General features: G+C 43.4%; 1 protein-coding gene across 2 annotated transcripts in view; it reads right to left on the bottom strand.

Annotated features, from left to right (window-relative positions):
- The window catches only part of pde8b (phosphodiesterase 8B), a 35593-nt gene that overhangs the window by 10932 nt on the left and 10951 nt on the right, over positions 1–13710 (bottom strand). For both annotated transcript variants that reach the window (XM_068706506.1, XM_068706507.1), the window contains exons 3-12: positions 7469–7659; positions 5268–5327; positions 4795–4852; positions 4378–4466; positions 4155–4233; positions 3636–3776; positions 3460–3548; positions 3317–3371; positions 792–843; positions 495–572 (exon numbers count right to left, since the gene is read on the bottom strand). In XM_068706506.1, coding sequence (XP_068562607.1) covers positions 495–572; positions 792–843; positions 3317–3371; positions 3460–3548; positions 3636–3776; positions 4155–4233; positions 4378–4466; positions 4795–4852; positions 5268–5327; positions 7469–7659 — 892 coding nt within the window. The remainder of the gene's footprint in view (positions 1–494; positions 573–791; positions 844–3316; positions 3372–3459; positions 3549–3635; positions 3777–4154; positions 4234–4377; positions 4467–4794; positions 4853–5267; positions 5328–7468; positions 7660–13710) is intronic.

Below are 13710 nucleotides of genomic sequence, written 5' to 3'. Positions count from 1 at the left end.
GGAGGAGCACTCGGCTGAGACGCAGGAAACAGCAGCAGAGTCAACGTGAGATGAGGAGGGAGGTTCGTGTTGTCATCGGCCCACGACGTCTCTCTTTAGTCTGACTCACCTCCTCTCTCTCTCCCTTTGTGCTCCTGCTTTCACTCCTCTACTTTATTATTATCTCAAGCCGGGAGATAATGAGATGCGTGTGTGTGTGCATGTGTGTGTGTATGTGTGTGTGCATCGCTGTGTCTGTCCGCGGCTAATCTCTCACACTGCTTCACCAAACTTGCGTTATATTTTTTGGTGTGCATGCTCAAGGACCTCTCATAGTTGCAGATTGATAGTGCCGTTGATTGACTACTGACTCCTCACTTGCTACTCTTAAGGGGCCACAAGTGAGCGTGTTTGAGGAACTACCAGTGCACACACACACACAGAGCAGACAGGCAGGGAACCTTTCCTACAGAGAGGTTAAAATAATAAAGATAAGGCATTTTGAACGGTCTTACCGTCACTGCCGCGAGAGCTGAGCGACCTGGCGTCGATTGAATCTTTCCTCCTGTCCCGGTGACGTAGAGAATGGCACTCTGTAGAGGGAAGTAATGGGCATTAAGTGTACAGCATGTTTGGACTGGTGGAGAGACGGGTTGATATTGATATATAGGTGATTCTCAGCGCTCTGTTTCACTTCATCTTGCCCCAGTTTGTGTCACAGGGCTACTGTATTTTTCAGAAAAATAAAAAAAGAATCTACCTGTCCAATGAAGAGACTCTGTCAACATTAAAGTGTCTCGTGGTGAAGTTACCTGACTGGGAATGTTCCCCGCTGCATCGCTCCTCCTTGTTGAACTTGTGAACCTGACAGACAGAGAGATCAGCAGCCGGTTAAAGTCGAAGGTTTTGGACGACGACCAAGAGTCACGGGCCGGTTCGGCGTCGCTGTGAGGAACATAAGCGGCCTGATTTCCCGTTCCTTGAAATCAACAACGCTGGCAAGGAATCGCTTCTGTTGATTAAACCCTTAACGTGAGCCGGCGCCGATGTTTCCTGATACTTTGAAGGTATCTTTTTGTCTCACCTCAACAAACTGTTCAGGCGTAAAAAAAAAAAGAAACACAATAGTTTGAAGTGTTCACGGGCGCCTCGTCTAACAAATGTTAAAAAAACTACTTTAAAAACATTTGTGAACTGTGAACTTCAGTGCACAGCACCATGTTCCACCATGTTTGCAATAACATATTTTCATGCAGGTGTCAATCGGTACAGTACATCCTGTTAGTCACGCTGAGGTCATGCAGGTATGGATAAGTAGAGCCGGTTTAATCCGGCTAGAGAAGATTTCCCTCACCCGGTGACTCACCTGCACCGTTACATCTTGCTGACTGTGCACATTTATGTGCACACACAATTTGTTCTTATTTGTACACGGAAATCCCCAAAAAATATGTTGATACAGAGCAGGGGGGTCCCTGATATGTTTGTCAATTGCATTTTCATTTTTTCCCTCCACGTCACTCCATTTCTCTTTTGACTTTAAATTGAAGTCGCTTGCTCTCAGGTCTCCAGTGCGTCCCATGTTGAGTAAATAGGATTAAGACAGTATAAACACTTCTAATGACATACAAGGTTGCCAGATTTTTTTTTTTTCGCTGGCTACGTCTTAATGGGCTTCTTGGGCTGCGAAGCACAAACAGAAAAAAAACTAAAACATATTGAATTAACTTGACTGAAGCTGGGAAATAGTTGAGATTACGACGGCCCCTTTAATTGAAGGAGAAAGACAAACAAAAGTGACCGTAAACCTGCCGTAAGTCTGGAGTGCTTAGACAAACACTGCTAACCAAACAACACCATGAAATGGAAACCGTGGTCCGCAGCCAAACGTCTGGGTGGGAATAGAAGAGGAATAATGTGAGGTTTTAAGTGCTCAGAGGAAAATGTCCTCAGCAGGGATACGGTATCAGATCAGGGTTATCCTGAAAGGACCTCTGCGGCCTTGGGTCGTCTAATGGACAATAGTGTCTCTATCACACGACTCGCGGATGATTTAGTTTAAAATGTCATCAAATACTAACTTTTGTTCCCACTTTGCATCATATAATGTGTGATGAGAATGCCTAAATAAGGGGGGACACCCCCCTGATAAAACCGTCCAGTTTGACGCTGCACGAGGACGGGATCAGCCGCTGCCATGTCGAAGGATTCCCAATCCCAAAGCAGGAATGAATGCCATTTGGGCTTTTGGCAGGCGGACGCCAGCGGCTGACTCACCTTGTGTCCACACGATGAAAGAGAGCAACGAGCCAAAGCTGGTCTCTGTGCAGCTTTGCCCGTGGGTATAAATAGCCCCGGCGCCTGGCTGCTTGGCCCTCGTGGGCCTTAGCGGGGGATCCTGGTGCTTAGCCGTAGCTTAGCGTAGTATGACGCTATTGGCCCGAAAACACCAGCTGGAGAGCGGCGGCACACCTGCTTTCAGAGGTGTGCCGCCGCTCAACGGAGCTGGACGCCTGTGAGGCTGCGTATCCCGTTGGAAGTCTTTCAATCTGACACTCGCAGCCCTGCAGTTCATTTGAAGTATTTATGTAACACTAACTGCCAGCAGAAGTTTTGCAACCCGGTTTGAGACTCAATCATTCGTTTCCCCGGCAGGCTTGATTGGGCCAAGCTGTGCTGTGGCATTAGGACCGCTGATGGACTGACATTTAAATATTCCCCACTGTAATCGTAAAAAAAAAAAATGGGTTTAGAAAGTATAAAGCTTTTGTAAATTTAATTTAGTAGCTCCTAAACTAAGGATTTATCATTTGAGCCTGAAAATCAGCATTTTGGTTTAAGATTTCAAAACTGTGAATTTTGGGCTGGATGAGTACATGCAGAGAAGGATTTACATCTCAGCCTCGGGTACCTGAATGTGTCAAAGATGACGATCTTGTTTTCCACTCTTGTGGTCAAAGGTCTTGCATGAGTTGTTGTGAGAACCTCTTCTGCTCTCAGGAGGCCTCCAGATATTATTAGAGCGTAACTAAACATCTACTTTATGCAATTACAATAGTGTGACCTGCATTTGCAAGTCAAGTCTCATGTAACATTATAACACTAAAAATAAATAAAACTTTGTAATAATGATGGTCATATAAATATACAGATACGTTCATGAAATCTACTACTTTGAAATAAAGACGTAGAAAATAATTTGAGAAGCAAAATAAAAATCATAATATCGCGATACTCGATATTTTCATGAAACCCTGCATTTCATCATTACCAAAAATGAAAAGAATGGAAACAGGCCACTCATCTGTGTCTCACATTAGGTCATCACATGACTCGCCTGATTATTGTTGTCAAGGTGAGGTCTCTTGATGGCCACGAAATGTCGAATTTTCCTGTTGGAAGCGAGAAAAGACTCCGTCAGTAATTCAGACTTCTTAGAAACGCCCCGTGAGCACTTTGGGCTGGTTAATCTTTGCTTACCCTCCTTGACCGACGACGGGCGTTATCTTCACATGCTGCTGTACGCTGTCGCCCGACTTCTTCCTGGCGTAGTAAATGCCCTGCCACTCCTTTCAGACACGAGCAAAGCAGTCAGGCGGCGATACAGCGTGGCGTCGTTTCACAGATGAGTAGATGGAAGGATGCGCGAGACTCACCTTTCCTTTTTTGATACAGGTGTTGATGGTGTCCAGCAGGTCGGCTCTGTTCTTGTCGCTCTTGGGGAGTTCGGTCAGCTCCTTCCCGATCAACTCCCCCTTGTGATAGCCCATCATCTGCTCAAACGCTGGGTTCACGTACTGGGACCAAACCAGGAAAACGTAGCGTTAAAGTCTAGTAATGTTTTCTTATTGATGACAAATTCTATGGAAAGACCAAACCAGCAGTGAATGAATCCAACTAACCACAGCGCTCCATTGTTTGACGGGTCCCTTATGTATTTATTTTCTATAGCAACCCAGTGTTTTTCCGTTTGTCTTAAAATCTAAAAATGATAATGTTGGTCAAAGTATGTATTTCTGTCAAAATGCTATTTTCCCAAGACTTTCTAAAAATATATGTACATCCTCTGACAGGCTGGGGAAGACGGAAGGTATTCAGTATTGTATCCAACAGATGTACTGTAGCTCCTTCTGACTCTGCCTCTATGTGCCTGTATGTACATGTATGTGCATCACCTGTATTATGTGGTCCTCGCTGGTGATCTCCACAGCCTCTTGACAGTGCTCCAAAGCCGTGAAGACGGAGTTACAAGCCCTGCGGATCAATAAAGCCGCATGCATCTCAGGATTAGCAACTCCAGTACCAACACCTCCACCTTCTAATGTGTCTGTGCATGCATGCATATGACCACTAATATGACTATGAGTAAGGTGTTTTTTTGTTTTTCCTCTGCCGTACCTGAGTTTGAACTGGCAGCGCACCTCTCCGTGCTCAATCTGTATGAGCTCATTATAGCAGACCGACACACTGCTGTTCTCCACAAACCTCTGGAGGCCCAACGAGGTTAAGCGGCGTTTGGAGGGGTGGGGTGGGGGTGGGGGTGGGGGTGAGAGAGAGAGAGAGAGAGAGAGAGAGAGAGAGAGAGAGAGAGAGAGAGAGAGAGAGAGAGAGAGAGAAATATCAAATGAGTCAGGATTTACTCAGTCCTTATAAGTCACATTCACACCATCAAACGCCGCTGACGATAAGTGCCTCCTTCAACGTGCTGCTGTTCTAGACGCTCGATGAAAATCATCTACTGGAAACCAGGATGTGATACTTTGCAGTCTGCTGTAAACACACATTCACAAGTGAAAGGCGAGCGGTGGCACGTACTCTGTTGAATCCGGCACAGAGGAGAGGAAGGACAGATGGCTCGTCCTGGTCAGCCGGTCTGCACAACGACAAGAAAAGAATCATTAGCAGCTGCAACCAGAAACAAACAACACTTAAAAGCCTGAGATTTTAGTCTTTTTTGCATAATTCTTGCTTAACAAAGAGGGGGAATATAATCACATTGGTTTATTTGAAACAGTGTGAATATTACTATCAAATAACATATAAATTACAAATCATTCATTTGATCTGTGACCTGGCAAACATCTCTCTTTATCCCTTTAAATCCCAAAGAAGGTAAGGAAAACAAGCACACCCAACATCAAGACAACCGGTAAATATGGAGGAGGTTTTTTAGTTTGCATTGCTTTGTTGCTTTGAAGCAACATTTTTAGGGACTTTGAGGCATAACTGCACAAAGCACCTACAGCACAGAGGGCGTTAAAGTCTTCAAAAGGTAAAATCAAACTCACTTTTGCGGCACAACAGCCAGAATAACTGTGTTTTCGGAGGGCTTCGTTGCACGGATCAACCTGGAGTTAAAAAAGAAAAAAGCGGATTAAACGTCAATAGGGGTTCATGAGACGCTGCTCGGACTCAGGTGCAGGACAAACGCGAGGGCAGAATTTGGGGGTGATGATGTCATCGCCACAAAAGAGGGAACGGAACATTTCTGTGCTTTACTCAGGAACACCAAACACAACATGAGCTTCAGAGGTTTTTTCGGACCACAAAGCCACGCCGCTGGCAGGACGTACGGGGAAAGTAGAGACAAGAGATGGAGGAGGAGGAGGAGAGGAGGAGAGGAGGAGGAGCAGATGACGAGAAAACTGTTCCTAACAATAAGCTACAGCCCAGAAGTCTGCAGGAATAAATGCAGAAGTAGTTCTTAGCTAAATAATAATAATACATGTATTTTGTATAGCGCTTTAAAAAAGGTACTCAAAGGCACTTAACATGATGAAAACAGAAACAATAAAAGCAATAACAATATTCAGAAAGGTATGAAGGGGCTGGGGTTGTGAAGGGCTTTGTAAGTAAAATAAAACTCAAACTCAAGGATGTTTAAACGTGAATAGAAGATCCACAGAATTAACAGAACAACGGGACACACAGTCAACAAGCAGAAGAAGAATATCCAGCTTTGTTTAGTAGTTATTTGCAATAATCAGAGATTGGTTATGATTTTTATGTCATCTAATATCCTTCACGGAGTCAGGGAAGAGGAGGAAACATTTAAAGTTTTAAAATATCTGGTTGAATACACTTCCTCCTGCATAAATCTTAGGGCTCAAACTAACTCCTGACAGGATCGAGGAAGGATCGAGGTTATTCTGCAACCAAAGAGAGGTTTCTGGAAAGAGGGCAGAAAATAAAATGGAAAAGAAAGAAAGAAAGATTCCTGCATGTGCACTACTCTCTGCTCCTCTGGGCTGCCGTCCAGCTTTACCGTCGACTAACTAACTCACCAGTTCAGACTCACTCAAGTGCCACTCTACTTCAAATGGCCACTTGTGAATTGTGACATCCAGCGTCCACCGCTGCTGCTTCTTCTTCTTCTTCTTCTTCTTCTTCTTCTTCTTCTCAGAGCAGAACAGTGAGCTGAGCCACAGTTAGAGCAGCAGCTGTATCAGACTACAGTGAATCAGAGAGTGTAGATTCAGCTGGATAGAAGCCCGTAGTACCTCCAGTGAACACCAGGTGGTGCCAACAAGCCCTCCGCTGCAGCTGTTTACGGTTCAGCTGCATTGAGACTGGAACTTTCTTGTTTATTATTAGTTTTAGGTAGAAACCTCACTGATTGTTTTTGACTGAAGTGAAGGATGTCATGCTCTTTGTTATAAGAAATGATCTGAACCTTTTGGCCTTTTTAAAACTCTTTGCTTTAATGTTTAATGTCAAACATGCGTGTTGCAAACAGCAACAGAAAAGAAGCCTGTTCCAGAGAAACTTCTTCTGCAATGTGACGCTTAAACAAAGCTCCAGACTAACCTCCTCCCACTGGGAGCACTGGGGCTCCTTCATTTTTAACTGTATTACTGATAGATGCTTTGGTAATAAATAGAGAATTTACAGAAATAACTTTGTGCTGTTATGTTTTAAAAGGAAAAGTCACAAAGTGAATTAGTGCTTTAAGAGAAAAGATTATTAAGAGAAATTGTGTCTGGTCGAAAACACAGAAAATGACATGGTAGCAACCTGTCAATCACTGTGTAGTCCCGCCCCTAAATCCTACCCTGCTTTATGGTCTGTTTGACTCTAAATGAACCATAATGTACTAAATGAACATCATGCTGTATTGAAGAAGACTTGAAACTAGAGATTGAGACCATAAACTCATGTTTACAATGTTTACTGAGGAAATAAATCAAGAGAGAAGTAGAGTCATTTTAGACTAGACTTCTATACAACCAGAGGAGTCGCCCCCTGATGGACACTAGAGAGAATGCAGCTTTAACACATGAAGCATCGGCTTCCCTTTTTAAAACGGGAGGTTTGACTCCTGGGGGAAACTGCTAGCCTGACTCTATCCAAACTTTAACAAATGAGAAACAACCACACAGAAGCAGCGACAGCAGACACACACACACACACACACACACACACACACACACACACACACACACACACACACACACACACACACACACACACACACACACACACGGCTCACCGGCATACAGCTTCGGGCTCAAAGTAGCGCGAGTGGCGTCCATCAACGACTATAATCTCGTGGTGCTTGTCCAGGAAACACTCGACGGCAGACTCGGCCGTCCGCGCGATGTTACACCTGAACCCGGCGCGGTCGCAGGCCCACCAGAAGGCATCGCTTTGGCTGTCCTCCTTGGCGAACACCAGCAGGACCTGAGGAGGCAGAGGAAGGAACGGATGGCCGGGTGAGATGGCGCCGCTGCTGCTACGGTGATAATTATAGGATATCTATGTTAGCAGGTCCTCACTACATTTACTACTCAGACAGGACATTCTCCAGAGAAGCACACATCCAAGAACCAGACTCCAGCTGTAACATACACAGGGCTACTGACATTTATGGGCCTGAATAACACAGTACTGCAAAACCTCAAAAAACACAGCAACTCACAAGATGAATAAACACATTTAAAAAGAACAAAATAAGAAATAACAGTATTACAGGTTGTATCTTCTCCCTGAGTATGAGTGGATTTCCTCCCACAGTCACATGACATGCTCAGGGGATTTGAAGACTGGGAACTGTCCATAACTGTAAGTCTGCTCCATCCATCTGCTTGTTTCCCCCTCCGATAGGCTGGCAGCTTTTTTTTGCTCATTGCATGCTGGGAAAGACTCCAGCCCTCAACATAACCCTCGATAGAGAGAGTTAATGAAGAACACCTGGGCTAAACAGACCACATTATGCTAACGTCATGGTATCGTCTTCTCCCAGTTAATAAGAGTCATTCCACCAATAAAAAATAAAAACACTGAGCGGCACGTAATTCACAACCGAGAGATGTTTTTCACACCGACAGACACAAAGCCTGCAGACTCTTGTTTTTGATCCCACACTGTGTTTCGACCACGAACACACCAGCCACCTTTGGCACACACACACACACACACACACACACACACACACACACACACACACACACACACACACACACACACACACACACACACACCTGGGCTGCAGCCAGAAGCCACAGTACTGAGCTCTGCCTCACAGCAGCATCACCTCCTGACTCCCTCTAAGGACAACAAAGGATAGAGTGACAGAGGTGGAGAGAGAGAGAGAGAGAGAGAGAGAGAGAGAGAGAGAGAGAGAGAGAGAGAGAGAGAGAGAGAGAGAGAGAGAGAGAGAGAATACTGTATAGTGGGGATGCTCATTATCGCAAAAATCATCATACTTTTGTCAAAATTGACATTGTGATTATTTAACAGGATTCCTCACTGGACTTCTGGAACATCATTCATTTAGAAAGAACATTTTGTAGCATAAATTTTGAGGTTGAATGCATCAATGTGGTGCAATTTGAGAGCAACACAAAGAGACCCATGTGCTCTTGTTAACAATGTCGTGCTCTAGTACGTTAAGCTTTAAAAATGTAAATCAGTCAGTGTAGATATAAATGGTGATGACACGACAAAAAGAGTCACACCCAAAAAGAATAAGAGAGACTCCAAGACGAGTTTGGTGTGTTTGAAGAGATGCTTATTAATTAAACACTAGAATCAGATTGGTGCTCCATAATCGGCCGATGCCCAGCGCTCAGTTTTCGGGCGTCATTGTGAAACAGAATGATCGTTTTGTGTCAATTATCTTTTTTTTCATAACATAAATTAAAATTAAAATAATTACATTTGGAAGCCAAAATCATGATTGAAATTCGAGTGCTGTATATTCTTAAAATCAGGAAGACAGTATTTCAATGAATTCAGTGCTCTACACCTGGAGATAGGACGGACTGGAGTACAGAAAAGAACAGGTGAGAACAGCAGAAGAAGAAGACGTAGGAGAAGAAGACGTAGGAGAAGAAGAAGACGTAGAAGAAGAAGGAGACGTAGGAGAAGAAGAAGACGTAGAAGAAGAAGAAAACGTAGGAGAAGGAGAAGACGTAGGAGAAGAAGAAGGAGAAGACGTAGGGGAAGAAGGAGAAGAAGACGTAGGAGAAGGAGAAGACGTAGGAGAAGAAGGAGAAGAAGACGTAGGAGAAGAAGAAGGAGAAGACGTAGGAGAAGAAGAAGAAGACGTAGGAGAAGAAGGAGAAGACGTAGGAGGGGAAGAAGGAGAAGACGTAGGAGAAGAAGGAGAAGAAAACGTAGGAGAAGAAGGAGAAGAAGATGTAGGAGAAGAAGAAGACGTACGAGAAGAAGACGTAGGAGGAGAAGAAGTAGAAGAAGACAGGAGAAGAAGATGTGGGAGAAGAAGAAGAATAAGAAGATGTAGGAGAAGAAGGAGAAGACGTAGGAGAAGAAGGAGAAGAAGACGTAGGAGGAGACGAAGAAGAAGACGTAGGAGGAGACGAAGAAGAAGACGTAGGAGGAGACAGAAGAAGACGTAGGAGGAGACGAAGAAGAAGACGTAGGAGGAGACAAAGAAGAAGACGTAGGAGGAGACGAAGAAGAAGACGTAGGAGGAGAAGAAGAAGACGAAGGCGAAGAAGAAGACGAAGAAGAAGAAGAGGAGGAGAAAATGAGCTAGTATTGGTGAGTGCTTGTGAAAGTCCACAGTCTTTGATCCCGTGCTGGCTTGCGTAACCGTGGCACCGCTTTGTGTAACCATGGTGCCAACGTGTGAAATTCCACACACAGCAGCACGAGGGGGGGGGGGGGGGGGTCTTAATACCACCAACTGATGTACACATTTAAACGCCACCATGTCTGTCTGAGACACGGTACTCCCTGTTAAAAGTACACTAATGAAAGTATGTTCACACAATCAACTGGCGGCGTCTTTGTCTCTGTTAAAAAAGTCATTTTTGAAGGAAAGACGTCACTTTTGAGCTGCAGTGTAAATGTGTTTAGCTACACAAACAACACGGTTCATGGTTTGTATAAAACGCCGTCCAGTCTCTCTGACGGCTGCTGAGAGCCGACTCACACTTTCAGAAGTCGGAGGTTACTCCGCCGTGTTTGCACACCGAGGCCAGATGCCATCTAACGGCGGGAGGTTCCCAAACACAGAGAGGTGTCATCGGGCCAAACAGGGCTTTGAGGATTTCATGTGTGTGAGAGCGTATCAGAGTAACACACACACACTACAGGACGCTTTGTACACAATATGAACAACTTATAAAAGTATGATTTTATCTGTTTTTATCTGTTGGTCTGATGACGATTAAGCCTTTTGGGGGCAATAATTCGGTGGTTTCGGTGAAGCGAGAAGACAACAACACGGGGACGGATCCGGATCCTGATCCTGATCCTGATATCAGACCCTGATCGGGACCAAGACCTCCTCTTCAATGAGTCATTGTTTACAGTCCGATTAGCAACTTGAGACACGAAAATTAAGTTTGATAATTTTTTTTAAAAAGCTAAAGGCAGATAGCCGGTGGGTTCCCAGAATGCATTTCTGCCTCTTTTTCTCTCCGCACTGACTGTTGAGCTGAATTCAACCAAAGCCTGCTCAGACGTGATTGGTCAATGCTACTGGGACTACAAACGGAAACTCTCTTGATACGTAGATCTCGTCCCTTTGCCCACAGATTATACGCTCATATACAGATATCTGTCCATAGAGATTAATAAATAAATCGTATTTTTAATGCAAAAACACCACAAACAAAAACCTAACTACTTTTGGAGTTTATTGTATAAAACAAGCAGCATGTTGACTTGAGCTTAATAGAGACTCAGTAAACCTTAGTGAAAGCTGTTTATTTAGTCAAGAAGGATCTTACAGGCTGAACTATATAATAAAAGTCCACATGAGTTTTTCATAAGACACATACTGTATCATATTGTATCAAACTGTACAAGCTTTGAGGCTTTAGATATAAATCAAGCTGTTAACCCTTCAACACTCAGCCCCCCCCCTTTGGCTCGTTAGACCTCTGTGTTCAACGATTTATTACGTTGTTGAACTGCATGAACGCTTTGAAGCTTTCGCTTGTTTACTATGTGGGTAATCTGATGATAATTATCTTCTCATTTCATCTTTTAGGGGCCAAGTTGACATATTGTTTGTCTTTAAATCAACACATATTCACTTCTTGTACCGTAGAAGACAAAAAAAAGTTTTTTGTCGGTACTTTTGCTATAAAAAAATAATTAATTAACTTTCTGCTGATCTACTAATTGATTAATTGACTAATACCTTTGGCTCTTATAACACGCTCATATTCATGTGACGTGTGCAGGAAACAACAGTGGGTACTAAAAGGTTAAAGTAGCAGAATGACAAAACGTTTGGCTGTTTCAACAAGACATAAAAACTCTAAACATACAACACGTGTGTGTTACTGTACCGTCACTTATCTGTGTAATGAGTGCAACACATGAATCACTGGATAGGCTGTAGGGGGAAAGGAAGGGGGGTATCTGGAGAGTTTGAAACTCTCCAGGGCTGTGAGGCAGTAACAGTAAATGTCAAGGAAAAACTCACTATATATAACTCTCTCCCGCAGAGCATTTTATCTCTCTCTCTCTCTCTCTCTCTCTCTCTCTCGTTTCATCTGGAGGAGGGAGGCGGGGGTTTAGGTCACGGATCCGGCAGAAGGCGGCTTGGAGGAACAACTTTGGGGGAGCAGTTTAAGGGTCTTAGAAGGCTTTTTAATAAAGCCCCCCTGGTCCCTCCACCTGCCTGCACGCTGCCACAGATTCCCTGGTGCGATGTTATTTGGCAGGGCAGATAAGGAGGAGGAAAAAGGGGCGGGGGGGGGGGGGGGGGGGGGGGGGGGGGGGGGGGGCGGGGGGGGGGAGCATGAACACGAGCGGCATGCCAGGCCTCTCACATCACCGCGCTGGAGTAGAGCTTCAAACCCAGAAACCCCTGGAGATCGGTCAAACCCAACAAATGAAATGAAAGCACCCAATAAAAGCAGCTGACTGCTGCAGGTCGGAGCCGGCAAACCCCCTCAAAACCCCCGGCCGGTAACCTCTCCGAGTTTCTTTTGTTGCATAAGGGTAAATCTGACTAGCACATGGCCTAATCCCTCACAGGGAGGATGAGCGCAGACAATCCCTGACTCACCTTGTAATATTCCTGCTGAGAGGCGTCTGCGAGTGACAAAAACAATATCAGAATCATCTCTTCTAAAGACTCACTTTTACTTGTTTTTTTATTTAGTTTTAGTTCTGGATCTCATTTGCTTCTGTGGTTTTATTGTGAAACACTTTGTCACTTTGTTTTGAAAGGTGCTACATTAATAAAGTTATTATTATGATTATTATCAATATCCTCTCACAGCCATGAATGTACAGTTAATATATATAAGATATCTAGATTGTATAATATATATATATATATATATATATATATATATATATATATATATATATATATATATATATATATAGATATTATTTAAAGGATAACTTCACTGTTTTTCAAAAGGACATTTGGACTAAAAAGACAAATCACTCCTCTTGAAGCCTCATTTAGCTTCAGATAAACTTAAATATATTGCCTTTGGCACCAAACAAGGACTCTGGATTTTTTCCCACTTACATAAGAATCACATAAGACCTGTTTCACTGCTCATACGGGCACATGGCCTTTTGTTTTAAGACAGACTTGACAGACTGTGAGCCGGCCCTTTAAGACTGTGTTATTGGTTTATGTAAACATCCTCACGCAGTGTAAGAAAGGAGGAGGGACATGTTGAGGTTAGCAAAAACCATTTCCAACATACTTCAAGCACAGTTACCACCAAGATGTTAATGTTTTCCCAGTACAAAGCTCATATTTCCCAATGTGACCTGAACATAACACGAGAGTACAAACGGTGGTATGGGTGATTGCTCCCTAGTTTAAAGGACACAGTGTATTTCATTAAGGAATGTATCATAAAACTGGAGATTTCTTCCTATAGCTGTGTGTTGAGTGGTATATATTGTTATTGAGCTGATGAACACAACGTTTACAGAAACATACAAATTACATAATTTGACAAAAACTAGTGGAAATATCTAAAATGATCATTAAAGTTAATGTAGAGCTGAAACAATTAATCGATTCACAGAAAAATAATCAACAATTTCGATAATAAATTCATTATTTGTCATATTTCAAGCAAAAATTGTAAAAAATAAATAAATTCCAGCGTCTCCAATGAGAGATTTTGCTCGACAAGGTTGTGATCGGCGTTTGACAATATTTGGGCGCTTTCATATACTAATAGATTGATTGGTTAATCATACAAATAATTTGCAGATTAGTCGCTGATGAAAGCAATCATTAGCTGCATGATCGAAGTTGCCGTACCGACG

The sequence above is a fragment of the Cebidichthys violaceus genome, unplaced genomic scaffold, assembly GCF_023349555.1.
Source record: "Cebidichthys violaceus isolate CVI_PGR_0920_01 unplaced genomic scaffold, fCebVio1.0.p SCAF_12, whole genome shotgun sequence".
Lineage (NCBI taxonomy): Eukaryota > Metazoa > Chordata > Actinopteri > Perciformes > Stichaeidae > Cebidichthys > Cebidichthys violaceus.
Note: the sequence above shows the minus strand (reverse complement) of the source record. Positions and strands in the feature narration are given on the sequence as shown.